The sequence below is a fragment of the Lycium ferocissimum genome, chromosome 8 (genome assembly GCF_029784015.1).
Source record: "Lycium ferocissimum isolate CSIRO_LF1 chromosome 8, AGI_CSIRO_Lferr_CH_V1, whole genome shotgun sequence".
Lineage (NCBI taxonomy): Eukaryota > Viridiplantae > Streptophyta > Magnoliopsida > Solanales > Solanaceae > Lycium > Lycium ferocissimum.
Genome location: NC_081349.1, coordinates 33,295,056 through 33,322,703, shown reverse-complemented (window position 1 = coordinate 33,322,703; position 27,648 = coordinate 33,295,056). Strand labels below are relative to the sequence as shown.

The 27,648-nt window shown below is 36.2% G+C and overlaps 1 protein-coding gene across 4 annotated transcripts; it reads right to left on the bottom strand.

Annotated features, from left to right (window-relative positions):
- Positions 1-846: 846 nt before the first annotated feature.
- Positions 847-27,648, bottom strand: LOC132068129 (ubiquitin C-terminal hydrolase 12-like). Of its 4 annotated transcripts, none has more exons than XM_059461620.1 (32): positions 27,559-27,648; positions 22,715-22,781; positions 22,239-22,386; positions 21,987-22,144; positions 17,330-17,595; positions 17,038-17,256; positions 16,764-16,872; positions 16,543-16,658; positions 16,164-16,262; positions 15,584-15,693; positions 13,429-13,503; positions 13,031-13,109; positions 12,756-12,902; positions 12,592-12,672; positions 12,383-12,502; positions 11,874-11,996; positions 11,067-11,144; positions 10,854-10,942; positions 9,584-9,692; positions 9,432-9,500; positions 9,175-9,285; positions 8,868-8,923; positions 8,610-8,787; positions 8,407-8,508; positions 8,248-8,319; positions 7,921-7,986; positions 7,462-7,527; positions 2,628-2,714; positions 2,387-2,503; positions 2,179-2,253; positions 2,006-2,092; positions 847-1,436 (listed from the first exon to the last, which is right to left on the bottom strand). In XM_059461620.1, the coding sequence occupies exons 1-32, from the start codon at positions 27,586-27,588 to the stop codon at positions 1,395-1,397; spliced, it is 3,351 nt and encodes a 1,116-aa protein (XP_059317603.1). In that variant the 5' UTR covers positions 27,589-27,648; the 3' UTR covers positions 847-1,394. The 4 variants fall into 4 exon arrangements, with proteins under 4 accessions (XP_059317603.1, XP_059317602.1, XP_059317601.1 ...); XM_059461619.1 differs by lacking the exon at positions 27,559-27,648 and adding an exon at positions 26,528-26,681; XM_059461618.1 differs by lacking the exon at positions 27,559-27,648 and adding an exon at positions 25,907-25,947.

Here is a 27,648-nt window from a genome sequence, read left to right as displayed (position 1 = left end):
CACATGGGAAAGTGAGGTTTTGACCATTAATATTTAATACAATTCAAAAGTATATTTTACTTAGTCATAGACTCATGAGCTAATACTTGGTCATAGACTCATGAGCTAATTGCCCTTGACATGGCTTGAAAATTGCAATTCATATATACTAAAAAATAAACCAGACTAGGTCTTCTCTTTGGCACAAATTATTTGACTCGTTCATGCTCTTGAAGCAACACCATGCCGTCAACCCCAAAGGCCAAACCCCATTTCCACCTTGTGTTATTCTTGCATGACAGTTTTTTGTTTCTTCACACCCCCCGACACCCATTTTGAGGCCCAACTAGTACAGATTCACATCGGAAAATACCTCCAGGAGTAGCTTAAACCCGAGGCCTCTCCTTAAGAATGAAGGGTACTTATCACATGACGACAACCTTTGGTGGTTTGCATTAACATTCATTCAATCTTCATAACTATGTAAATGTGGACTTTTTCTTGACCAAATCTTATCTACCACTGACAGTACAAAAGTAACACTGCAAGTTGATTCATATGGCAAGAATCACTTCTATTTTCAGACAGGCTTACATAAACCATCCAGTAGAACAGAAACTACTAAATAAATGGGAAGGCCATAGACTAGAAACTATAACCAGATATTCATTCGAACCAGCCATTATAATTTGATTTCATACGACTATACTTGTAGTCTATGTTGCTCGGACTCTCTGAAGTGGCTTCCGCACCCATTGGGATCCTCACGTACCTGGCAACATTTTTGAAGAGTCTAAACAACATAGCTTATAATTTATTTATTATATGAAATAAGCGGTACAGGCAATCCTAGATCAAGCCAAGACGAAAGCTAACAGCGTCACAATCAATCTCTGCTGCATGATTCTGGGAAACCCAGAAACCACATAAATTTAACATTTTACAGATTTCCTATTTCTGCATATACTAGAGGCGGAGCAATTATGAAAGGAAGAACTAAGAAAACCAGATTTCTTAGAAAAGAAATGTATAGATTAGATGTTTTTGTCTAAAAATAGGATAAAATCGAAACCAATCTTCTAAAAATAGGATAAGAGTCAAAACCAATTATCTGTACCCTCTATACATAATCATCACCCAAAACCGCATGGACTGCCTACATTACAACTGACAGAAGCAACTTTGCCAGCAAACTCCCTCAGCCAAAAAACTGGTGCTTGCTAATGAAATCTCAGCATATATGTTTAAGTGCCTCGGAGGACAAAGATCATACTACCACCAAGGAGACATCCCCACATCTAACTGCCAAGCCGCTATCTTCTGCTGATGAACCTAAGCGCACCTTCTTTGCAGAACAGCATGCTTCCCCTTTGAAAATAGTCATCTGGTAACTTGGAAGTAATTTAGACGATCATCTAGTTGTAGATCCGAACAGGCTTCTCAAAATTGTGTCGGTTCTGCAGCACCAATATTAATCAGTTATACACATCTTCAAGAAACAGGAAATTTCATGCGTAAATACCAGTTCACATAATAAACAACACACATTCTAATCCGAGGGAATTTCACTCTTGAATGGATAGTACGCATGGAAAGTGGTATCACCAGATTCATTGAGGATACAGGTAATTATTACAAGAAGAAAAAACTAAAGCAATCAAGATCTTGAAGTGATCTTACTATACCAGTAAACATTCGAGCATACAAGTATTCTCCAGTAGATGGCCATGCCCAAAACCATAAAAAGATGTTCTCTCAAGATAACTAATGGTGATAACCCTTGTTCAACCCCACACCACGAAACAAAAGAAACGTTCAAAAGTTTTGTTTCTTCACCCTTGAAAAGTTAGGGAACTTGGATAATTAGCTTTTTCAGGATAGTTAGTGCCGTGGGGCCAAGCCCAATTTTCTTTCCACAGTGTCGAAATTCTTGTTCCGCCAAAGTTCTAAAGACGTATCTCAGAAGGTTTCTCATAGATATGCTTCAAAAATTGAGACAACTCACGCATAAAGCATTAGTGCATACCTGGTTGGCAGCATATGATCTTTTTGGAGCATTGTCAGTGTGCTCTAATCCAAGGTACTGCTCCCAAGCACCATATACATCTCTTTTCTGGAAACCATTTAGAACATTAGGATATCCAAACACATATGATAAGGACTATGCATCGACAAAGATAGAAAGGAAGAGCCACATACCTGAAAACGGTTGGACACAATATCTGAGTCCTCAAGGTACTCGGGACGACCCATGGATAAAAATGCAAATTTCCACTGCAGAGAAAAAGTACCGCATGTCAAAAGACTTTCAAGAACACAATTATGAACTTTACCAAAAAAATGACAGAAATTTCAAGATAACAACTCTGAATAATATGAGAGATGCAAAGGCAGGATGATTGAATACCTTTGCAAACTCCTCATCTGAAACCTGCAATTTTTTCTGGATGCGAGCTTTAACTTCAGTCAATGTCTCGCCCTCATGAATAACCAGGAAAAAGGGCTCACCAAAGTTCTGTATTTGCTGTAAACACAGAAGAGTGGATTTTTTTTTATTTTTTTTTAAGAGAGAGGAACCAAAAACAAACAATTCAAGGAAGTACCTTCGCTGAAATAAACAATTGTAATATTTTTACACAGGTACTTACTGTTTGATTTTGAGCTGTGTCCTTCATAAAATGATAAACATGAATTAAGCGACTATGAGGACCCAGGTCTTTCTCCTCTTCAGGAATCTGTAATGCAGAAAAGTGTGTCAATACTATGCAAACATCTGTGAAATCTATGCTACGAATACTACAAGTTTATACTCGAACTCACGGTGGCAGATAGAAGAAATCGAATGCTTGAGAGGTAAGAGGATTTCTGTTAATTACTTCAGCAGTTAAATTCATTCTCAATTGATCAAAGTAAGGTGGATTCACTGATCTGAGAATTTAGTGATAATAAAAAAAAAATCAGTCAAAAATTGTTATAGAATGTTGATAAAAAAGTCAGGTCACTGGGATGCAAATTGGCCTTGGAAGATGATTTGGAAGACAAGCTTCTGTTAGAGTAGCATGCTTTGGATGGACAGCAACTTGCAGAAAAGAGGCTTCACGTTATGTAGCAGAGAGAGGAGGATCCAGGATTTTAATTTGATCGGTCAACCTTTAGCTTCTTACACCTGAACCCATTACCCTTGTGAAATTATGGGTTCAGAATATAATATTTGTTAAAATTTTAGAGATTTTTCACACACACACACATATATATATATATATTAAAAGCATGAACTCCAGAACTTAAAAGTTACATTACGTAAATACCCTTCCTATCAACCTAAATGTTTTATCTAATAAAAAAAGGAAGTCTAACACTACGAAAAGGAGCCACCCATTCGTACTCAAGTTGAAGGAGCCACCCATTCGTACTCAAGTTGACTTTTGCGAAGAAGTGCCACTATTTAGTTTTATTCTAATCCATTTTGTTTTATCTAATAAAAAAAAGAAATCTAACACTACGAAAAGGAGCCAACCCTTCGTATTCAAATTGACTTTTGCGAAGTGGTGCCACTATTTAGTTTTATTCTAATCCATTTTGTGTTATGTAATAAAAAAAGAAATCTAACACTATGAAAAGGAGCCAACCCTTCGTATTCAAACTGACTTTTGCGAAGAAGTGCCACTATTTAGTGTTTTTTTTTTTTTTTTTTTTGATGACATGGGAACACTCACTACCCTTCGGGTGCGCACGGTGGTAAACAATCACTTTTCAATCTTCTTTGTTCCCTTCAGGTCCGAATTAGATTTTTTCTCATCATCACTTTTCAATCTTCTTTTTTTCTTTTGCTAGTGTAGAGAGTGATAATTACTATTTGGAATACACTGATTGAATTTTATCTGTTGTGATGGTTGCACGTCAACTTTTCATCGAGATAAGTATGTGTTAATCAAAATATGCTTTCTTTACCTCACTACTATTTGATTTATCGCTATTGCTCTCTATTGCCATAACTGTTCTGCGCACTTTTTTTCTTTAATTTGTTATATTATTTATTGTAAATTTTATATTGGTATTCCTTTTTCCTGTATGCTTGGTATGAGATATTTACCAATGATATTTAAGTGTGTGAATTTACTCATTACCATGCGTAATTTTGTTAATTTTGGATCTTTAAATTTTTAATCAACGAAACAAAGTTGGAGAGAAAAAGAAACCATAGGCAGATGATGGGGTTTAAAATCATACAATTAGGAAAAAGACATTCCGGTGGAAATTTGCCCATATGTAATTCTATTTATTATCTCTATCCTAAGGTAAGAATAAAGTAACAAAACAAGTTATATTAGGCAACTTCTTCATGAAAGGTGAATAGTTGAGTCCATGCTTAACGAAATTTAATGTTTTTTACCTTTTCTTTTCTGGAAAAAAAAGGAGAGAATAATGACGGTTAAGATGATATTAAGTAGGGGTTTGGACATGAACTTGAAATCATGATTTGAAATTATTTATTTAGGTGAAGGTTGATTTGAAGTTAAAATTTATGCTTGGTCATAAGTTTTGCAAACAAAGATTTGACACGTAATTGTACTTTTCCTCATAACCATGAAATCCACAAATTTGTAAATATTATCAGAACTTTCCAAAAATCTTAAAAAAAAAAAAAAAAAAATTACCAAACGAGCAAACATAGCTAAATTAATGATTAACGAAGGATTCTCCCAGTAGTACCAACTGGACTTTGGATGTGTTTTATAGAATGGGGAAAGTGAGTTGATAAAATATAAAAGAATGGTACAAGTTTTAAATTTTAGAAAGGTTAATATCACAAATTTGAAGTTGAAGTTCTACTGTTGAGGTGAATTAGGAATTTGAAATCAGAATTTCAAGTTAGAAGTTGAACTTCTATTTAAAATGTGATAAACACACAAATTTGAAATCAAAACCTGAAATCATGATACGAAATCTCATATCCAAACAACGCCACAGTTTGTTTGGTTAGAGTTGTAAAATGCGTGAATTATTAGCTTTAAATGAATTTCATTTTTTGGACATTTAATTTTGTATAATTATGATATGACTGTTTCCATATATTACATATTGCTTTCTTGATTAAAGGAGTTGATTTACATACTTATTATAGATTTATTTATTTTAAAATCTAATTTAAGGAGGAATTTTGACCCATTATAATATCTGAAGTGAATATGAGTCTTAATCAACTTGGGAAAAAAGGTTATATAAGGAAAAGTAAAAGGAAAACTGGTTTAAGAATCAAGAGTGAATGAAGCACTACAAGGTCGTCAAACATTAATTCATAATATCGGGTTATAATAGTATAACATGTTTTAGGCCTAAAATATATGGGGGCCTAAAGCGTGTGCTTTAGCCGCTTGGCCCTCTGGCGGCCCTGTCTGTAAGGAGTATTATTAGGTGAGATATGCTTCACTAAATGTTTATACCTCATCTTTGTAGGTTAATTAAGATGATATCAATCACCTTGACCTCGACGAACAAGTCACCATATGACGATCTACATTGATTATTCACATAAACTTGTACTTTGCTCTTTCATGTATAATTAATTATTCAAAGACATAACAGTGTTGATATTATTTTTATAATTGTGTATTATATGGTTTGACATACACGTGCGACGCACGTGCCGAGAAACTAGTATGTATTATATACATATAGTGTTGTATTTTATTTATATATATATATATATATATATATATATATAGGCAGCAGCCGTGCACTAAGCTCCCGCTATGCGCGGGGGTCGGGAAGAAGCGGGACCACGATGGTCTATTGTGCAACGGCCTTACCTTGCATTTTTTGCAGAGAGGTCGTTTCACGAACCCGTGACCTCCGGGTCACATGTAAAACTATATATATATATATATATATATATATAATAGTGCTGATTGACATAGTGCTGATAGACGAGACCAGCGGGGGCGGTAACACTAAGTTGGAGGTTTGGAGACAGACCCTGGAGTCTAAAGGGTTCAGATTGAGCAGGACCCAGATAGAATACTTGGAGTGTAAATTCAATGGCGTGACCAACTATGTTTTATGGGGCTGAGTGTTGGCTAGTCAAGAACTCTCACGTGCAAAAGATGAAAGTTGCGGAAATGGGGATGATGCGGTAGATGTGTGGACATTCTAGGAGAGATAGGATTAGAAATGTAGATATCCGGGACAAGGTGGGAGTGGACTGAATGGAGGAAAAGACGCGGGAAGCGACGCTGAGATGGTTCGGGCACGTAAAGAGGAGATGCGAGGATGCCCCAGTGCGGAGGTGTGAGAGGTTGGCTTTGGATGGCTTCAGGAGAGGTAGAGGTAGGCCGAAGAGGTATTAGGACATGACACAGTTGCAGCTTACCGAGGACATGACCTTAGATAGGAGGTTGTGGAGGACATGGATTAGGGTAGTAGAGCATTTTCTCGCTTATCCTTCCTTACTAGTATTCATAGTATTTCTCCTATAGTTTCTTGTCCTTCAATTTCTGTGATTATTTACTGCCTCTTGTTCTTCGCTTAGCATACGCTTTTGTTGTAGCAGTTGTAGCGCTGCTCTTTTCCCTATGTGACCTGCTTTATTATTGCTTTTTCTGAGCAGAGGGTCTATCAGAAACAGCCTCTCTACCTCCCAAGGTAGGGGTAAGGTCTACGTACACTCTACCCTCCCCAAACCCCACTTGTGGGATTTTACTGGGTATGTTGTTGTATCTATACTCCATATAAAAAACACTGGGTTCAGATGAACCCAGTACTTGTGCTCTACATCCACCACTGGTAATAGATGTTATCTGTGTGAAGGACCAGGATGCAGTTAAATCATCTTTTCCTCCATTTCAGAGTATCTAGCCAATGTTGGGAATTATTTTTAAACCATCTGTGGCATATCTTGAGTGATGCCTCAGTGTATAAAAGGTTTATTGGAAGATTGGAAAGCTCAAGTGGTACCTAGATGGCTGAAGCAGATATGGAGAACCATTCTATTCTTTATCTTATGGACTTTATGGCTGGAGAGGAACAATGCTTGCTTTGAAGGGCATAGAAATCACATATCTAGAATTAATAACGTCTTCATGGTCTGTATTACTGGTGTAGAAGTAACCCCTTAGTGATTCTGAATCAGTATATGGACATTCTGGATTTGTTGGGAGGGAAAGGATAGTAGGAAGTTTGTTGGTTAGATGTTTAACTGATAGCATATCAACAACATCTGAACAGTATGACACATGTAAACAAAGAAAGGTAAAGAGATGCCAAATATTCATATGACCAACAGTAAATATGTCATGTCTCAGTGCAATATGCTAGATGGTCAAGCAGGGAACTACAGAAACAATCACAAGATTGAAGCTCAAAATGAAAAAAGAAGAAACAGTGAAATGAGTGACATTCATAAAGATCCATTGCCCAAAAGTAAAATCCTACCCTGCTCTTGTGAATAAACTAAGGAAGCAAACATCAGATATCAAAACGTACCTCCTCTGCACGTAGCGTCCAGTATTGATCATTAATGTTCTCAATCCTTTCATTAAGGGGAAAAATCTGCAGTAAAATATGGATGCAAGGTTACATATGCTACCAAGGAGCAAACTGGAAAACACAGTTATATCAAGTCCTTTCATGAATTTCTTACCCTCCTTCAACAAAACATATATCCACAATTTAATGACACAAACACATGTATAGCTACATTATTGTTCAATAACATACATAAATAAAGACACATGTATAATATTCTTCTTTTCTTTAATCTAATATTTTTTGGTTATCCTCTACTGCCTTCAGCACCATATAACAGTGTCCATTAGGAAAAAAAAAGAAATAAGTGAAAGAGATTAAATTTACAACCACTGGGCTGATTGAGTACAGAGAAGCAAGAAGCATCTCAGCAGACCCAAACCACAGTGTAAAGGAAGTTATACGACATCATAGTACCTTATATATCTTGTGGTAAAAAACTTCCAGCAATCTTAGTTCAGCATCCGGCCTTGACAATTCAACCTGCACCATAACAAGAGATAAGATGAGTGATCCTCTTGCTACAGAAAAGACAAGGTCAGTTTTTCCCATTTCTCCTTTTTTTTTTCTTTTTTTTTTTGATGACATGGGAACCCGCAGCCGCTACCCTTCGGGTGCGCACGTGTTTTTTTCCCATCTCTCCTAGTTCCCACAATCTGTTTTATAGGCCTTTTACTTATTTGTAGAGAGGGGGCGAGAGTTCAAAGGCATCCAGTTCTAAAGCACAAGAAAACACCAAATTACCTTTGTTTTCAGATCATTAAGAACATCTCCTATGGTGCTTTGTTTTGGCAATCTAATAGTATGGACAGTCACCTGAAAATGGCCAGTCCAAGATTATATTACAGAAAGGTGAGGGGAAAATGTGTCATAAAAGCATAAAGAATGCCTTTCAGCACTCACTTCATCTTTGGCAGCATGATAAAAAGTAACTTTGAGAGTTTTTAAGCCCTGCAGCTCTGGTAAAGGAATATCCAGGACTTCATAATACAGAATATCTGAAGTCTATCCAAAGAGGAAGATGATGTCAACAAACAACAGTTAGTAATAAACAATTAAATGCAGTAATACTTGTATATCTAGGAATATCCAAAAAGACAAAATACCTGATTGTAGTGACTGAGCATTTCTGTGAGAAGATCAACTCCACGATACCTTATCGACTGAGGTTTTGGCTGCTGTGAGTAGCAGTTATGTGATGTAAGCCTTACTTTTGACGGATCATCCAAGCTAAGATGGCGAGCTAAGCATTCAACAACTTCATCATAGTTATTCTGCTTTGACCTAGAATTATGTGTCATCAATCAGTGAGGTTGACATAAGATCAACCTAGAACTACTTATAATACAAAACAAGATACATACAACTCAAGACTGAACTCGTCCTCCTTGGGTTTCTCCAATGAGCGAAAGCGAACAACCTGGAAACCATCTAATAGAGCTCATAACTGTAAAGTGATAAGGCTTATAAAAATATACAACTAAATCAGTGAGTTCCTTTTTTGTTTTGAACTCCATCCCAGTCGAACTAGCATCCCAATTTGGGTCAAAGTGAGCAAAAGAAAGTACGGCAGGCATACTACGAAAGATCTAGGTATCAACATCTACTGCAGTACTGCAACAATTTTTTCTACTTCAGGACAATATCACAATAAGAGCATGGAGCACAAACCTGGCGATTGTGCACGTACTCCAAAAATGAAGGAACCTCTGGAAAACGATATTTTTCATTGCCTTGCTTTTGAAGGGATTTCTGAAAGCAGATAATATCCCCATCTTCTAGCTGCAAAGCCAGATTAGTGCATAAAAAATTTCATTGCTAAAAGATCCAGCAGAAGAAACAAAAAGAACAACTATTGAAAGAAATTGACTACACAAGCAAATGCATATAAACCACAAAGTGGCTACTGGCAATTTGATTCCACGTACCTGACAGCCACGAAAAGTCAGATTCCTGTTAATGTGTTCACACATCACATTTGGTTCAAATTTTATTTCCTGCGAATAAAAAAAACTGAAAAATCACACATCATATGTTTTGAGTTAAAAAAACTGGCAGCAAAAGAAGAAGAACAACTAACCTCGAAAAGTTCAATTTCTTCATCAGGCGAAAAGCCAGCCAGCTCATTTAGCTTTGCTAATATCTCCAGCGGCTTGCCACTTCCTTTTACAAAAAGCCGTCCAACATACCTGCCGACAAAAATGAAATTAAAAAGAGACCAGAAAAACCTCATCCACGGCATGGCTTCTCATACACACAGTCCCAAGCAATTGGACTTTAACAACACTTGAAGGTTCAAATTCATTAAAATTTCGGATTAATCCTTTCAATAAGATGTCCCTATCAAGTCCTGCCTCGGCAGGGCGTAAGCCCCATGGATATTTAATTTTTAATATTTTATAAATTAATAAAATAAACATATAAATAAAAATATAGATTAAAATTATAAAAAATATTAAAATTAATAGAAAAATGCATATATCTATTATTAACATGCTAACATCTGCACGACCATTAAAAAGATATTGAAAAAGTGAATGACGTAAAGATGCATTACACTAATAACATGACTATGATGAAACATAATTAGAGTTGCAAAAATGATACTCTATCCAAATAATTCAAAGATAAAATGATAATAATATAATTTGTTTTAAAACTTAAAACTAGATAAAAAATTAATACTCATTATAACACAAATACCAAGAATATAGTCTTCAAAACATTATCTAAATTAGAGGAAAACCCAAGAAAAAAAAAAATCTAAAACTAAAAACTATTTTGAAAAAGATAAATTAAAGAATGCTAAAATGATTTTGACGAAAATGCAAGCATGAAAGCATAGCAAGAATTGGAGGACAAAACTCTTTGCTTTGGAGTTTGCAATTTGCATACAAAAGTCTAGCGCGTATCTGTTACTCCGTAAACAACAAAGAAAAAATATTATGAAATTAGGATAAACAATTAGAATTTTTTTATAACTTTTAAAAAAAGATTTATTAAGCAATTTTGGCTCAAATTTGAATAAGTTCTCAGGGCTTACGCCTAGGCAAACGTCCGGAAGGTTGGGGCGTACGCCTCACGATACTTACCCCCCGCACCTACGCCTCGAGGCCTTTTTGGTACGCCTCGCCCCCAGCGCTCACCCCAAAAACACCTTTTAAAACACTGATGCAAACTGCGGTGTCTCATTTGAATTTTTACAATATTTTAGACCTCTAGATTGAGTAAAAGTCAAAGCACCATTCCATGTAGTCGTGTTTTTAAATAAATGAGCAGATCCCAAATTCAACCATGAAAATCACTACTTCAGTGTTAGTCTTCCAGCTATAGAGAAGCAGACGTAATACCTTAACTCCTCGTTCAAAGGGTCATAAAGTTTGAAAAATAGAAGGATATCTTCCTTGGTCTTCTCTTGTGGAGGAAAAGGTTGCAAATCCTGCATGAACAAACAAAACAAAATAAAACGCAAAAGTAAAACATAGAGAATAAAGCTTCACATGAAAAACAAGCAACATGCAGATCATCGAAAGAGAAGACAAGTGAAGCAACCGATGCATTACCGGGCCAAATTCTACTTCCAAAAACAATTTTAGCTCAGCATTATTCGGTTTATTGGAAACCTCTTTCAGTTGGCCAACCTAAAAACACAATATGTAAGATCATTAACACCAAGTTAACCAAGCATTCCACTCTTCAACAAATTGTAGAAATCATGCACTACAGAAGAAAGATTTCCAGAAAAAAATGAACAATATACACTTCAATAACATCACTCTCAAGGGGCATGAAGGTCCCGACACTACCAAAAGACATATCTGGAGGGTGGGGAGGGAGCGGAAAAAGAGAGCAGTTGACTTGTCAACCAGCCAGGGATGAACCAACATGAACAGAAATACTGATCCTATTCACCAACTGAAGGCATCTTTTTGGTAAGTAAGGGGAAATTGGTGGATGTCAAGTTCATAATCAAGTTTTTCAGGCAGCAGAATTAAGATTGCCATAATAGTTACATTCCCTAGCGGTTTGGAGTCAACATATTCTTGTAACATACAAATTGATTAACCTTACCTACAGCATTTTTATCGTAGAAGACAGATCAAGCAAGAGAATTTAAAGAATCAACTGCCATACAGCTGCAGATCATATAAGGAATTGTCTGGTATTGACCTACAGCTTACACCAATGACAAAAATATCATGCTAAGATCATTCCTTTTTTTTTCCCAAGTATAGGGATGAGCCAAGGAAAACAAATCTTCTGCGGAAAACAAAAACAAATTATAGCAGAGAACGTAACCAGTAGAACTGCAGTCATAATTCAGATGCAGAGCATACAGCAGAGAGGCAGAATTGTCAGACAGAACTTACGGATTGAACTTCCTCTTGGGCCGTCAATGGACGATTAGGCCTATATGTATGGTTTTGGCGCTTTGCCCATAGCCAGTAACGTTGAAATTGCACTGGTATACCAAATTCCTTAGCAACTTCTTCCTGAGAACAGACATACCATCAGACAATTATGGTGATTGACCAATGATTATCATACGAAATATGTTTCTCTTGTCTACTGAGAGAGCATAAACAATTTTGTGAACCTCGTAAGCTAACCATGAGGACTCCGTATGCTCCTCAATTTCTAGCTATATAAGAACTAGAATTTGAAGTTTTATCTTTTCTCTCAAAATATTACACAAGTACAGAAGATTATAATCCATATTGTAGAAGCAGAAAATTTCACATGAACCTTCTTTATTAAACATGGTCAAAACTGAACGCATTCATGCAGCACATACAATTGCTCGTCATGTTTAAGAAGAGCAGTATGGCTATAACTTTTCCAAATCTATGAGAGAAGGAGATGCAGAAGATAAATGTACCTTGAATTGAGCAAATGGTATCTGCTTCTGAATACGGAAACTATGCACTTTATCATGATCCACAAGATCAAAATAGATCTCCTTTCCAATTTGTTCACCAAGGTCATTGTCACGAGCTACCTGTAAATGAAATGGCCAATTTCAGTTAAACATTTTGTAACTATAAAGATGCAAGAAGTAAAGGATATAGATTAGTAGTTGAAAGAAACCTTGATGATTGTATAGAGATGAGCCTCTGCTTTCTCCTTTCTCTTTTGTTCCTTTTCTTCTTGCTCCTTCTTTAGTCTTATCTGAAATTAGAGGTTACTAGAAGATTACCATGACTGAACCAATAGAGTCAGAAACTAAATCATAGTATTGAGTTGAAACCCACCCTGAGATGCTCAGCTATGTCCTTCTCATCCACATCGCATATGATCTTTTCCTTGTCACTTTCACGTATATAGACAAGCATATATGCATTTGAATATTTTGTGAATTTGAAAGGCGAATTGTTGAACCCAGGATTTGTGTGGGGTAACTGTTAACAAGAAATGGTCAATTAACGTGTGCAACACCTAAAAGATAATTTTCTTTTCTACGTATAACGTTTTTCTAATATAGAAGGTATTAGTATAAGTAAAAAGGGTGCAAGATTAGGACAAATACCTCTTCCTCACCACCATACTGTTCATCCAGAGCTCTCTTAGTATCCTCTTTTGTCACACGCTCATCATCAAATTTATACCTAACAGTAAGAAATGCATAATGAATCAAACATTCAAACCGGTATTCAAGGACACTAAAATCTCTAAACATTGTCAATGTGAAGCAGCCATCAAGAAGACCCAAATCCACAACTGTTTGGCAATACAAAGCAAGCAGAGACAGGTGGAATACTGAATAAGGGCATATATCTAATACAGGTACATTCAAATTTTAGCAAGTTTTAACGTATTCTGAAGACCAATTACAAATGCTGTAAAAAGCATGTCTGCTGACTGCAGCACATTGAGAAAAGCCCAATTATAAATGCTAGAGAAACATGTATGATGGTGCAAGCATACCATTGATCAGAGAGTGTTGGCCTGATATATGCATAATAGTGTCCCCCATGCACCCCGCCACTGTGAACTAAAACACTGGAAACAAAAAATAAAAGAATTAGTACAAAATACATAAGTAGTCATCACCAACATGCAACATAACTGCCTGAAGTAACTGAGAATCGAGAATCAACAGATATCATGGTCAACGGCCTCATTTTATTAGACATCATACAAAAATAAGTAAAAGCTGCAGCCTATTTGGACCACATAAGATCAAATAACCAGAGCTAGACTCAAGGCAACATATTCTAGACGCAAGAAAACTTTTCTGATTGACTATAAATAACCAAAAAAATTGTACTAAGAAATGCCGAAAAAAGTTGAACAGAGTGGAAATTATACCAACATAGAAGTGAGGATGAAATTAAATTATCTACGAATATGAGCATCCAAACTAAAACCGTAAGGAAATTTGTAGTGTAGCCAAACAAACTATAACCCTTTGGGAACCTTCAAAAACCAATATGGGACAAGCATATTCTAACACCTCCCACATGTGACACCTGTTTTTAAGTTTATGGGACTACACTGGGTATGTTGTTGTTTTGTTGTGTATGTGGTCACTTTGGTTTTATTTTTATTTCTTTCCTTTGTTTGGAAGATTGAAGTAGCTCAACAGGCTAAAGTGTGGGCCTAGACTAGACAAAGTAAGCTCAAGATGAGAATGAGCCTAAAGCAGAGAAAGAGGACTCAATGAGCTAAGAAGTGTGCGTCAAGCAGAACTAAAGATTCAATGGACTGAATTGAGAGCAGAGCCTAGAGCAGCTCAGTGGGTTGAGATGTGAGATAGAAGCTCAATGCCATAGAATGAGTAGAGAGAAAATGGTTGTGCAGACAAGTTTACCAAAGTTTGCTCTGTTACCATGTAAAAAATATAAACATCCAATCCAAAACCATGAGGCAATGGTTATATAGCCCACGACAATTACGAACCCCTCATCTAAAACCGATGTGGGACAAGTATAAATAAAATAGAGGGAACAGAAAAGGTAAGATAACTAACCTATATCCAAAATCTAGTAGAGATTATATTTTGCTATCTTGTCAGCAAGAGTATGTCATGTTTGAATATAGCATATGTACCACATTGTGAGTTATGCATAATTTCAATGCTAGAATACTATAGCAGAAAAAGAAAAGAAAAGCAATTGCTAAGATTAATTTAATTTGGAGAAGGAAGAGGTGCCACATTTTTTTCAACAAGGTAAGGAAGAAGGGGCACTTTGCACACAATCACTGGAATGTCAGTGGAAAGGGAGAAATAAACTTAAGTGCACAATATAAGACCTAAATTTCCCAATTTACATGTTACAGGAACTAGTTCCAGGTGATATACCAATCAATCAACTGCGTCCAATCCCAGATTAGTTGGGGTTGTTCAAGGAAGAAACCAAGAATATCAGCTATATGAATGGACGACTGTGGATAATTTGGGTGGAGTCATTCTCTCAACCTGTACATACTTTGGCATGGACTTGCTGATTTTATTAATGGAATTATTGACATATTTGTTAGCTATATTGCTTCGTAAAATAGTGTTGTTAAAGTTTTCAACTACCAAAACAAATAAAAAGGGCAAATGCAAACCTAAACTGATTAAGGGAGAATATAAGATTCCATTCCCCAGCAGATGGCCAATTTTACATCACCAAACTTGTTACAAGTATGCCACTTTAAAAAAATCTATTGATGTATCAGAAACCGCAAAGAGCATGAAGACAAATCAAGCTAAAGTAACCAAGTTTGACACAGTGAGATTCATCAGAAAAGAACACGACGGAAAATTATTGCATAAGAGCATAAGTGAAAGAAAACAACCAAGTAAACAGGGTGATTAAACTGGCCCAGAGAAATTGAGATACCAATTGTAGATTTGGATGACTCCAATTATATGCAATAGAGGGTGATCTCAAGCCAGCCAAATTTGTGGCAAATATAGCTAGTTAACTAACTACAGAAGAAAATATTTAACATGAAGAATGTGAAATCACTAAGATAAAATCTTTGCCGAACTGGGTACGTTATTCATCTTAATGATCGACCAAAAGTTCTTGAAAAAAATGAGCAGTAACTAGCAAGGACAGATCATTAAGAAAACAGAATAAATTGAGACCTGTGCAGAGTATAGAGATTGCGGACACTTCGATCAGCATCTGGAGATAAATATTTTCCGTTCTCTCTATCAAGATCGAGTTGCAAAGGGAACTCATATCGATCATTTATCTATATTGTCAATAAAAAGAAGCGTTTTCAGTAATAAGCATTATGTGGCAAACATATAGTTATAAGTCAAGCACGCTAGAGTAGCAATTATCACCGTAAACCATTTGCTAAAAATTTATCTCAACCAGAGTAAACTTCCGTACTACAATAAAATAAGACAAATGAAAAATGAAGTATTACTCCAGATGAGAGACATATAGAGAAAAAAGTGACAGCCTGCTTTAGTCCATGGAAATCTGGGATCCAATAAGCATGAAACTACCATGTAATGTAGAATAACAAATTAGACCAAGTCAAGATGATTGTTTTTATGATAATTCATATTGTACACAGGACATCAGGACTCTCCCGAATTAAATATTAATTTTCTCTGAGTTGGCTATTTATCCCATTTAAAGAAAAGAAACAAAACAAACATTCTCTCCCTAGTTGGGTACGGCTGTACAATCATCTGAGAATTAATTGATTACCTTGATCATAACATCCCGCACAAAATCATATTCAAAGCGTTTTAACTGAAGTTGAAGAACAGGAGGGAAGTCAATGAAAAGGACACCTTTCCGAGCATCCTGTAAAAACTAGGAGTTAGCTACGAACATATCAGATATCATAACTTTACAACCCAAGCAAGACACCGCAATAAAAAGATTAAAAGGAAATAACATGAATATCATCTATTAGGTGAGTTTAACAAACTTCCACACCACTCATTGACATCCTTCTCTTCTTACAATTTTCTTTTTTAGCCTATATCACGTGCCTCTTATTCCCTAACATTTTTGGCTCAAAAGGATCTCAAAGTTTTCGTTTGATAACCACTAGCACATAGAAACATTATAGACATTTAACCTGTAAACCATGTTGTTCTGCATGGTATTTGTTGTCACCCTCAAGGCGCTCCACTTCAACATACTTGTCAAATGAAGCATACACATCACGACACCCTTTCACGTCAAGCTGAAGATCTGACCAAAGATACATTTCATAAATAAAATGATAAAATGGTCTTCCAAATTACATCGAAAAACCATCATAAAAAGTGATGCTGGTTCTATAGGTTCTATATTTACCATAAAAAGATTCTTTTCTTGTTGATTTGTAGTCCACGTTGATACATTCAATGTAATTCATATGATGCCCCTCAAGTAATTTTTGTATTGTGCCCTCTACAACAGTTCCCTGAGTCAAAGAAACCAAAGTTAACAGAAAAAATTACCGGAAGAAATAATCTCACCTCTGAAGAAGTATACCATCCAAGATAAAAGGTGTCTGCAAGTTCTATATACCATCCAAGATAAATGGTGTTGGCAAGTTCTAAGTGTTCAATTCTATTAGACAAATTACCTTCATCTTATCTTCGAGCTTTTCACAAAGAACCCTGTTAAGTTCTTGTACATCATGTTGCATGAAAGAATCATACGTGTCCCACCCAAAGGACTTTGTCAACTCTTTTGTTGCTACACTAGTTTCATTATACTGGAGCTTATAAAACAAACTCTGCAAAGCTAAAGGGATGCTGCCAGATGGATTGTCATTCTCAGTTGTCGGCATATGATACACAGCCTGAGAAACAAGTCTTTATTAATCATCTGTATGAAGATAATATTAAAGAAACCATTCATGCTACAAGGCTAACCTTTCTAAAATAAGGAATATGGTATAATGTTTGGAGGAGAGAGTTCATATAACAAGTGGCTCCCTGATTCTTAAGGCCAACATAACCGGTCTCCTTTTTAGAGTCATGGGACCAGTAATCAATTACTTTACGGACGGCAACATCAGCTTCAATTATGACTGTATCATCCATAAGATAACCTCTTCCAGGATCATATAGTTCACTAAGAGGCATGAACGATGTGAAACCCCAGTCACTCTCCCTGGCATTAAACTGGTGCTGAGTATCTGCCATAAGGATCATTACATTTAACAAAACAGCCATCAGTTTTACTAGTCAAATCACAATACTCTATGACATATATTTAGATCCCTCAAAGCGAGAGAGCACCGAAAGTAGCATCATAAAATAGATAGAAAATCTCAAGCATAAATTAGAAAGGTCTCACTAGCTTATTGAAAAAAAATTCAGGATATACTAAAGAGAAGATGACAACCGCAATCATGACTATATTCTCTCTCTCCAATGCAAGAGTGTGACTTTTTTTAATTTTTTTTTGAGTAAAAGGTAAACTTTTTTTGAAACAGGCAAATTTTTTTTTTTTTTTTTCAAACAGTGAGTAAAAGGTAACTTTGTATTCACACAAAAAAGTCATCATATGATGATGAGGTATAATCTTACATCCCTTGGTAGGCTGAAACTACCCTGAAACAGCAAAAAAACTAGACTTTACGGATGTCCTATAAAATCAACTAAGGATTCTACTTCCCCAACCATATCCTGTTTACACCAAAAATAAAGTAAACTAAGGCATTTCATCTTGATCTTTTGAGTGCTGCTGCCATTATCATGAAAACATCTTGCATTCCTTTCTTTCCATAGTGTCCACTAGATGCATGCTAGTATATTCTCCCACCAGTTCTACTTAGATCTTCTCTTCCCAATTCCTTTCCCGCTGTTCAAAAGTTCAAAAGTGGTCTTTGGCATGACCCAACTCACTCCAAGTAAACATAAGAACATGCTCCACAGATTTACAGCTGTTTTGCAATGTAGGAAGAGGTGACCATTGATCTCTGTTTCTTGTCCACACATAAAACACCTTGAGCAAATCAGAGTACCTCTGCTTTGTAAAGCGTCATGAGTTAGGCATGCTTTTCTGATTACCAACCATGTAAAGCAGGCCACCTTATGGGGAAATTTGACCTTCCAAATTAGTTTTCAAGGCCAGTCTACTAGCATTAACTGATTGCAATTCATGTTCCAATAACAAGATTTTACTGTGAAATCTCCCTTGTTATGCAGCTCCCAGACAGGTCTATCAGGGCCAATTGAGGTGCCCAGGAAGGGATCTAAAATCTGGAGCAAGTTTGTTACTCTATCTATTTCCCAATCATTCAAGGCTCTTCTAAAAATCAAGTTCCAACCTTGATTGCTCCACAATTGAAAGACAGTAGCATTCTTTTGAAGGCTTATGATGTATAAGTCTGAGAACAGTTTTTTTAGACTAGTATCTCCTATCCATTTTTCATTCCTAAATCTGTTTTTAGTCCATTCCTCACCTTTATGTGCATTTTACTATTTAGCAAGGGCCACAACCTTCTAATTGTCTTCCATACACTACACCCAAAGGTTCCATCAACTTCCAAAGTGGTCCACTGATTTAGAAGACCATATTTCTGTGCAATGAATCTTTTCCAGAGGGGGCTATCTTCAAGACAGAACCTGCATAGCCACTTAAGTAGTAGACAATTATTCTGTATACTTAAGTTCTTTATCCCCAAACCTCCTTGAGTTTTGCTAAGTGTCACATCATCCCAATTCACCAGATTATGACCTTTCTTTTCTTTGTTATCATGCCAGAGGAAATTTCTTCTCTTTCTTCTCTGTTGATTAAACTTCTTTTCAATGCTTTTTGGAACTGGGAATAGGCTCATCATGTAAGAAGGAAGGCCATCCATTACAGATTTTATCATTGTCACTCTACCCCCCAAAGATAGATACTGGCTCTTCCATCTAGGCAGCTTTCTTCCACATTTCTCCAGCACCTCACACCAAATTTCCAATTCTTTGTTTTTAGCACCCAGGGGCAGTCCCAGGTATTTTGTGGGTAGAGATCCCACTTGGCAGCCTAAGTTCTCAGCTATCTCCTGTAGGTTCCCAACTTGATACACTGGAAAATGATGTTTTTTGTACCAGTTTACATGCAGCCCAGAAATACCTTCAAAAATGGTAAGAATAGCCCTCAGATGCCTGACTTGTAATACCTCAGCTTCACAAAAGACCAGAGCATCATCTGCATACAGCAGATGACTTACTTCCATGGCATGACCCCTATTTGTTGAGCCCTGAAACCCTTCATCCAACCATTTGCCTTTGCTTTCTTGATCATGTGATTGAGCCCCTCCATAGCTAAAATGAAGAGGACGGGGGAGAGAGGATCTCCCTGTCTCAGTCCTCTTTGAGAACTAAAAATCCTTCAGCATTTCAATTGATGGTAAGTGAAAATTTAACATTGGATATGCAAAATTTAATGCAATTCAACCACTCGTTGCCCTGAATCCCAATGCAAGAGTGTGACTTCACACACCATCTTATTAATGTTCTCCAACAAGCTGCTTCAGATCCCTTCTCAGGAGAGCTTTGAGGGTTGAATTAAAAGATGGACAAAGTCCTGAGCATTTCCAAATTCAACAACAGGAAACACATACACTTAAAAACAGGTCAGATCATTTCCATCAGTTTTATCAGGCAGTCCCTACAAAAGGCGCATCTCATAGACCATCGACAAAATTATTGCAGTCATCAAGATACCAAAGATAGTCTTTGAACGATCAGTTATTTGATGTACTGTTCCCCAATGAATGAAAAATCATATGATCTGCACCACTAACCCAATTTGCGCAGGCACTCTATACAAGCAGGAGGTGAACCTTGGTTCAATGGTAAAGTTGTTCCTTCGGCTTTCCTGACCTGGGCCGCCGGTTCAAGGTGTGGAAGCAGCTCCTATCAGAAATTCAAGGGCAAGGCTACTGACAGTAGACCCTCACTTTCCCTTTCCCCCTGTATTAATGTTTATGTTTCTATTCATGACAGAGGCACACGAAGTTCGCTGAGTGACTCCCTATTCCAAAGACATCCCCAATTCAGTTGAGTACCCATCAGATGAAGTTGATCTTCCTATTGATCTTCGAAAAGGTATTCAGACTACTCACATCACTTATCTTGTTTATATATAATATCTTGATTGTCACTGTTCTCCGCCATCATATCATGCCTTTGTTATTCAGCTTATCCACTGACAAAGTACTCAGGCGATAGCATGATTGAGGAAATAATTGTTCATGATAATAGTATTTAGGAAGCAGGAAAATCAACAGCTAGATTTCGGTGGGTACTTACAATCAAGGTAGGTGCTGACAGGAAGATCGGTCGCCAAGGAATTAATCTTGGTTATGGTGATACCTTTTCTCTAATAGTGAAGATTGCATATCTTCGCCTCCTATGTCTCCATAGCAGTTGTCCTATTGGTCCCTTTATCGGTTGGATATCAAACATGTCTTTTGTCATGGCTAATTCGCTGAGGAGGTCTAAATGAAGCAACCCCCAGGGTTTGATACTCGAAGGGAATTCGGGTGTCGATTGCCTATCTTTGTATAGTCTCAAGCAATCAACAAAGGCATGGTTTGACCGTTTTAGCACCATTCTGCAACAATTTGACATGCTTCGTAGTGAAGCCAATCTATGTGTTTTACAAACATTCTTATAATGGCAACGCATATTATTGGTTGCTTCCATTAAAGACGTTATAACAGGCGACGATCATGAAGGCATTACTCAACTTAAGATAGACAATCCACTTCAAGGTACTGTGTTCTAATTGGAGGAAATCTAATATCTTGAAAAAGCAAACAGCAACATGTAGTACTTCGATCAAGTGCGGAGGCAAAATATCGAGCAATGGCATTGGCTACATCTGAGTTTATATAGCTAAAGCAACTTCTCAAAGGGTTAATGTCGGGAGGAGATGCACTAATGCGATTGATATGTGACAATAAGGTCGCAATGCAGACTGCCTCAAACCAATGCTTCATGAGAGAATGAAGCACATAGATGTAGATAGTCGTTTTGTTCGACAAAAAATTGAGTTAGTGTGCATGCGGACAGGTTATGTCAACTCGAATGACCAATTGGCAGATATTCTTACAAAGTACTCTGAAGGGCAGCCCGGTGCACTAAGCTCTCGCTACTCTTACAAAGTACTCTATTGCCCTGAAATTGAGTATATTTGTGGCAAGTAAGGAGCATACAACACGTGCACTCTAACCTGAGGGTGAGAGTTCATTCCCTCTAATGAAGAAGGAAAGAGTTCAACAACAACAACATACCCAATGTAATCCCACAAGTGGGGTCTAGGGAGGGTAGGATGTACACAGACCTTACCTCTACCTTCGTGGGGTAGAGAGGTGGTTTCCAATAGACCCTCGGCTCAAAAGAAATGTAGTTGATGCATGATTAATGATTACTTTTCACAGACAACGAGGAAAATTGAATAAATCTATCGCACAATGCCATATCAAATGGCTTAAACTGTGCAGTTGTGAAATCAACTTTGATTTTCACTCCTTTTAAACTCACGCAAAAAGTTCATATCTTTTATGCAACAAATAAGATCTCTGACCTTTTCTTACTGTGAACTTGTTATGAATTCGGTTGATAACAGCTAAGCTAAACTGAGCATATCTACTCCAACCATAAGGCAATGTTGCAGCATCTGCCACATCTAAATACATTGATAAATGGTCTATATTGTTCCCTTTTGGGAATATCAGAATCCTCCTGCAAGACAATGCACCGCATAGTACATCATTACCATATCCGCATTAAATTTGTAAAGCAATCCACTAAAAAAGGGGATGTTGAAAATAATTACCATTTATATCCTCCTACATTAAAAGCATCAGAGTACAACTTCTTCACATTTAACCTTGAAAAATTGTCGACAGTCCATGTGAACCGGGCTGATGCTGGATCATCCACTGCCTGTGTATCCACCGTACTTGCCGTGTCCGCTGGTGCAACTGCCAAAAATAAAAGCATGCAAAAATTGCAAATGACTGAGAAAAGCATACACTATCACTTAATCAGTCGACAACACCTCAATCCCTAACTTGTTGGGGTTGGAAATACATTCCTCTAAATATTCTACTCAATTGTGCTCCATTTAATTCTAATACGAGTAAGCAATTAGTGCAAATTGTGCATACTAAAATTTAATCAATGTAGAAACGGGTGGATATTCACATATACTCCACCAGTAGCGTAAGAAAAGCGACATCAAATAATAAACAAAATGACTACACATACATTATTTGTATAAGAGTGTGTGTATAAGAGTACATCAGATACCTTCCATAGGCTGAGGTCCCTCGGTGGGAAAGTCAGAACTAGGAACAAGCATTTCGTGGTCTTCTGGCTGCCAGACAAAGCAAAAGAGTAAGCAATTAGATCTAACGAAGCTGGACAATTTCATCATTATTCATTTCAATTTAAAAAGAGAAGTTTATGTCAATTTTACACCATAATATCGTCCGAATATTAAATTTAGCACATATTCATCCCAAAAATCAAACTACTTCGAACTCCACCAAGAACACACAAAAACCGAGAAAAACTGTAAAATCAAATGGCACTATCACATCTTAGAGAAATTTCGGTCAATTTCACGCTGCAACCAGAGCGGCTAAATTTCAGCAACTGTACATCAAAAAAAGATCTTAAGTTTACGAAACTCCACCAAACAAAGCAACTTTAAACAAAATAAAATAAGCTAAACAAACTAAAACTGTTAAAAACAAAGAGAACTAACACAGCAATGTAGCTAATAAATTCAGTCACTATTGCGTTTTAAGGAAATTTTAGGTCAATTTCACACCGCAATCATAGCGGACTACATTCAGCACCTATAAATCAAAAGCATTCAAACAGTTTAAAAAACTGCACCACGCAAAGCTACTTTAAAAAAAGGGAAAATACATTAAAAAAAAACCCCAACGTATAGCCAGATTAATTATGACGCACCCAACCTTTGCGGGCGACCTATTACCCCCAGTCTTAATTTTTCTGTATTTTTGTACCATTTTTTGACTGACGTGGCAAAAAAAAAAATTGAAGCCCAGTTGCACAGTGGAGAGTGTTGCACACTCTCCGCCACATTGGTGCCACGCTGCTGCCACGTCACTGCCACTTTTCCTTTTTTTTTTCATTTGATTTTTCTTTTATTAATTATATTTACACTAATTAACCTCTAATTAACCATTAAACCATTAATTTTGTCTTCTTCATCACTAAACTCCTTCTTCATCACTAAACCCTTCTTCTTCTTCTTCATTTCAAGAAATCCATCAACCCATTTTCTTCCTCCATTAGCACACACACATTCAACCCATTTTCTTCCTCCATTAACACACACACACATTCAACCCATTTTCTTCCTCCATTAACACACACACACATTCAACCCATTTTCTTCCTCCATTAACACACACACATTCAACCCATTTTATTTTCCTCCATTAACACACACACATTCAACCCATTTTCTTCCTCCATTAACACACACATTCATTTGAAGGCAAATCAAACACCAAAATATCTCCTCCACCGAAATGGCATTATGTTTTAATGGGTCAGACCCATTTTCATATTGGTGCTGTTGCTCCTGTTGCTGCTGCTGCTGCGGTGTGGCGGCGGTGGTTGAGGAGAAAGAAGAAGAAAGAGAAAGAGGAGAAAGAGAAAAATAAATTGCATTTAACAATTGAAATGTGGAAGAGAGGGAGGGTGGGGGTGAGTGAGGATAAAATATAAATTAATTTTAAAAATTAATTTTTATTAAAATATAAAAAATATTTTTACTGCTTTCACTCGCCATAATTTTTTTTTTTTTTGCCACGTCAGTTGAAAATGGTACTAAAATACTGAAAAATTAAGACTGGGGGTAATAGGTCGCCCGCAAAGGTTGGGTGCGTCATAATTAATCTGGCTATACGTTGGGGGGGTTTTTATGTATTTTCCCTTAAAAAAACAAAACACGTGACACAAAGCAAAACTGTTAAAACAAAGGGATTAATTAATTCAGTCAGTATAGCGTTCTACAGAAATTTTAGGTCAATTTCACACAGCAATTACAGCAGACTACATTCAACACCTATAAATCAAACACATTCGAAACATTAAAAACTAAGCTACTTCAACTAAATATTACGCAAAACAAAGTAAACTGTTAAAACAAAGTGCATCCACAGAGCAAAAATTACAGAAAACTGAGACGAAAATAACATCTAGCAGAGCAAACTGTACATCCATCAAACAAAGCAACTTTAAGCAAAACAAAAATACGCGAAACAAAGCAAAACTGTTAAAACAAAGTGAATCCACACAGCAACCTAGCTAATAAATTCAGCCAGTATAGCGTTCGACAGAAATCTTAGGTCGGACTACATTCAGCACCTATAAATCAAAAGCATTCAAAAAAATTTTAAAAACCAAACAAAGCTACTTTAAACAAATAAAATGCGTAAAACAAGCAAAACTGAAAAAAAGCAAAAGGAATTCACTAACAAATTCAGTCACTGTCGCGTTTTAAAGAAATTTTATGTCAATTTCACACCGCCATCACAGCAGACTACATTCAACACCTATAAATCAATAGCGTTCAAAAAAAAACAAAAACTAAGCTACTTCAAACAAATAAAACGCAAAATAAAGTAAACCTGTAAAAACGAAAAACTATTCACAGAACAAAAAGTAGAGAAGATTATTTACATCTATTGGAGAAGGAGTGAGGAGAGTCATTTCCGGAAAATAGTGATCGTACGGTCGTTTCAGCGAATATATGAAAACTTCGAGAATTTGAGAATTCAATGGATTTGTGAAAAACGTAGAGAGACGATGGATCGAACTAAGGACTTTTTGTTGAATTGAGAGAGTTTCTGTGTGTGTGAAGAGTAAAAGGAAGAGGAAAGGAAAGAAGTTTATATAGAAATTTTAGGTCAATTTCACACCGCAATCACCGCGGACTACATTAAACAAATAAAACACGCGAAACAAAGCAAAACTGTAGAAACAAAGTGAATTAACACAGAAACCTAACTAATAGATTCAGTCACTAGGTTGTTGCTGTAATATACTCCCTCAGTCCCATATTAATTGTCTACGTTACTATAAATAACCGTCCCAAAATACTTGTCCACTTACAAAATCAAGATAGAATTAACTAAGTTTTTCCTACTTTGCCCTTTTTTCCTACTTTGCCCTTACATTAATTGTTTTTTAAAGTAACCAATATTGATTAGAAAGCAATTAATTGGAGAGAAATAAGGGTAATATAGTAAAGATATGGGACGGAGGGAGTAGCGTTCTATATAAATTTTAGGTCAATTTCACACTGCAATCACAGCGGACTACATTCAGCACCTCTAAATCATATAACCATTTCAATTTTTTTCAATTAAGCTACTTCACACAAATAATACGCAAAACTAAGTAAAACTGTAAAAACAAAATGAATTAACAGAGCAAAAAGTAGAGAAGGTAATTTACATCTATTGGAGGAGGAGTGAGAAGAGTCATTGCCGGAGAACAGTAAATCAAAAGCATTCAAACTTTTCAAAAAAATCAAAAGCAAAGATACTTTAAACAAAAAAAAATACGCAAAACTGTAAAGATTAAAGTAATTTTAGGTCAATTTCACACGGCAATCACAGCGGAAATCATTCAGCACTCTATAAATCAAAAGGCCTTCAAAACATTAAAAACTAAGCTACTTCAAACAAATAAAACGCAAAATAAAGTAAACCTGTAAAAACAAAATTAATTCACAGAACAAAAAGTAGAGAAGATTAATTACATCTAACAGAGGAGTGAGAAGAGTCATTGACGGAGAACAGTAAATCAAAAGCATTCAAAACTTTCAAAAAAATTAAAAACAAAGCTACTTTAAACAAATAAAATATGAAAACCAAGAAAAACTGTAAAAATTAAAGTAATTTTAGGTCAATTTCACACGGCAATCACAGCAGAAAACATTCAGCACCTATAAATCAAAGCAGCATTCAAAACATTAAAAAATAAGCTACTTCAAACAAATGATACGCGAAAAAAACAGCAAAACAGTGAAAACAAAATTAATTAACCGAGCAAAAAGTAGAGAAGATTAATTACATCTATCTGAGGAGGAGTGAGGAGAGTCATTGTCAGAGAATAGTGACCGTACGATCGTTTCGGCCAATCGATGAAAACTCGGAGAATTTGAGAATTCAATGGATTTGTGAAAACGTGGAGAGGAGATGGATCGAAAGGTCTTTTTGTTGAGTTAAAAGAATTTTTTCTGTGTGTGAGGAGGAAAAAGGAAGAGGTAGTAAAAGGAAAGCTACTTTAAACAAATAATACGCAAAAGCAACTTCAAACAAAACAAAAAATAGGCGAAACAAAGCAAAAACTGTTAAAACAAAGTGAATTCACACAGCAACCTAGCCGATAAATTCAGTCACTATAGCGTTGTATAGAAATTTTAGGTCAATTTCGCACCACCAATCACAACGAATTACATTCAGCATCTAAAAATCAAACGCATTCAAAATCTAAAAAACTACACCAAGCAAAGCTACTTTAAACAAATAATACGCAAAAGCAACTTCAAACAAAACAAAAAATACGCAAAACAAAGCAAAAACTGTTAAAAAGTGAATTCACACAGTTTTAAGGAAATTTTAGGTCAATTCACACCGCCAATCACAGCGGAGTACATTCAACACCTATAAATCATATCCAGTTAAAAAAAAAAAAAATCAATTAAGCTACTTCACATAAATAATATGCAAAACTAAGTAAAACTACAAAAACAAAATGAATTAACAGAGCAAAAATCAGAGAAGATAATTTCCATCTCAGAGGAGTGAGAAGAGTCATTGCCAGAAAACAGTAAAGCATACGCATTCAAAATTTTCCAAAAATTCAAAAAACAAAGCTACTTTAAGCACATAAAATACGCAAAACAAAAAGAACTGTAAAAATTAAAGTAATTTTAGGTCAATTTCACACTGCAATCACAGCGGACTACATTCAGCACCTATAAATCAAAACCGTTTCAATTTTTTAAAACTAAGCTACTTCAAACACATACGCGAAAAAAGTACTTAAAACTGTAAAAGCAAAAGGAATTCACACAGCAAAAAGTAGAGAAGATTATTTACATCTATCGGAGGAGGAGTGAGGAGAGTCATTGCCGGAAAACAGTGACCATGAGATCGTTTCGGCGAATCGGTGAAAACTTCGAGAATTTG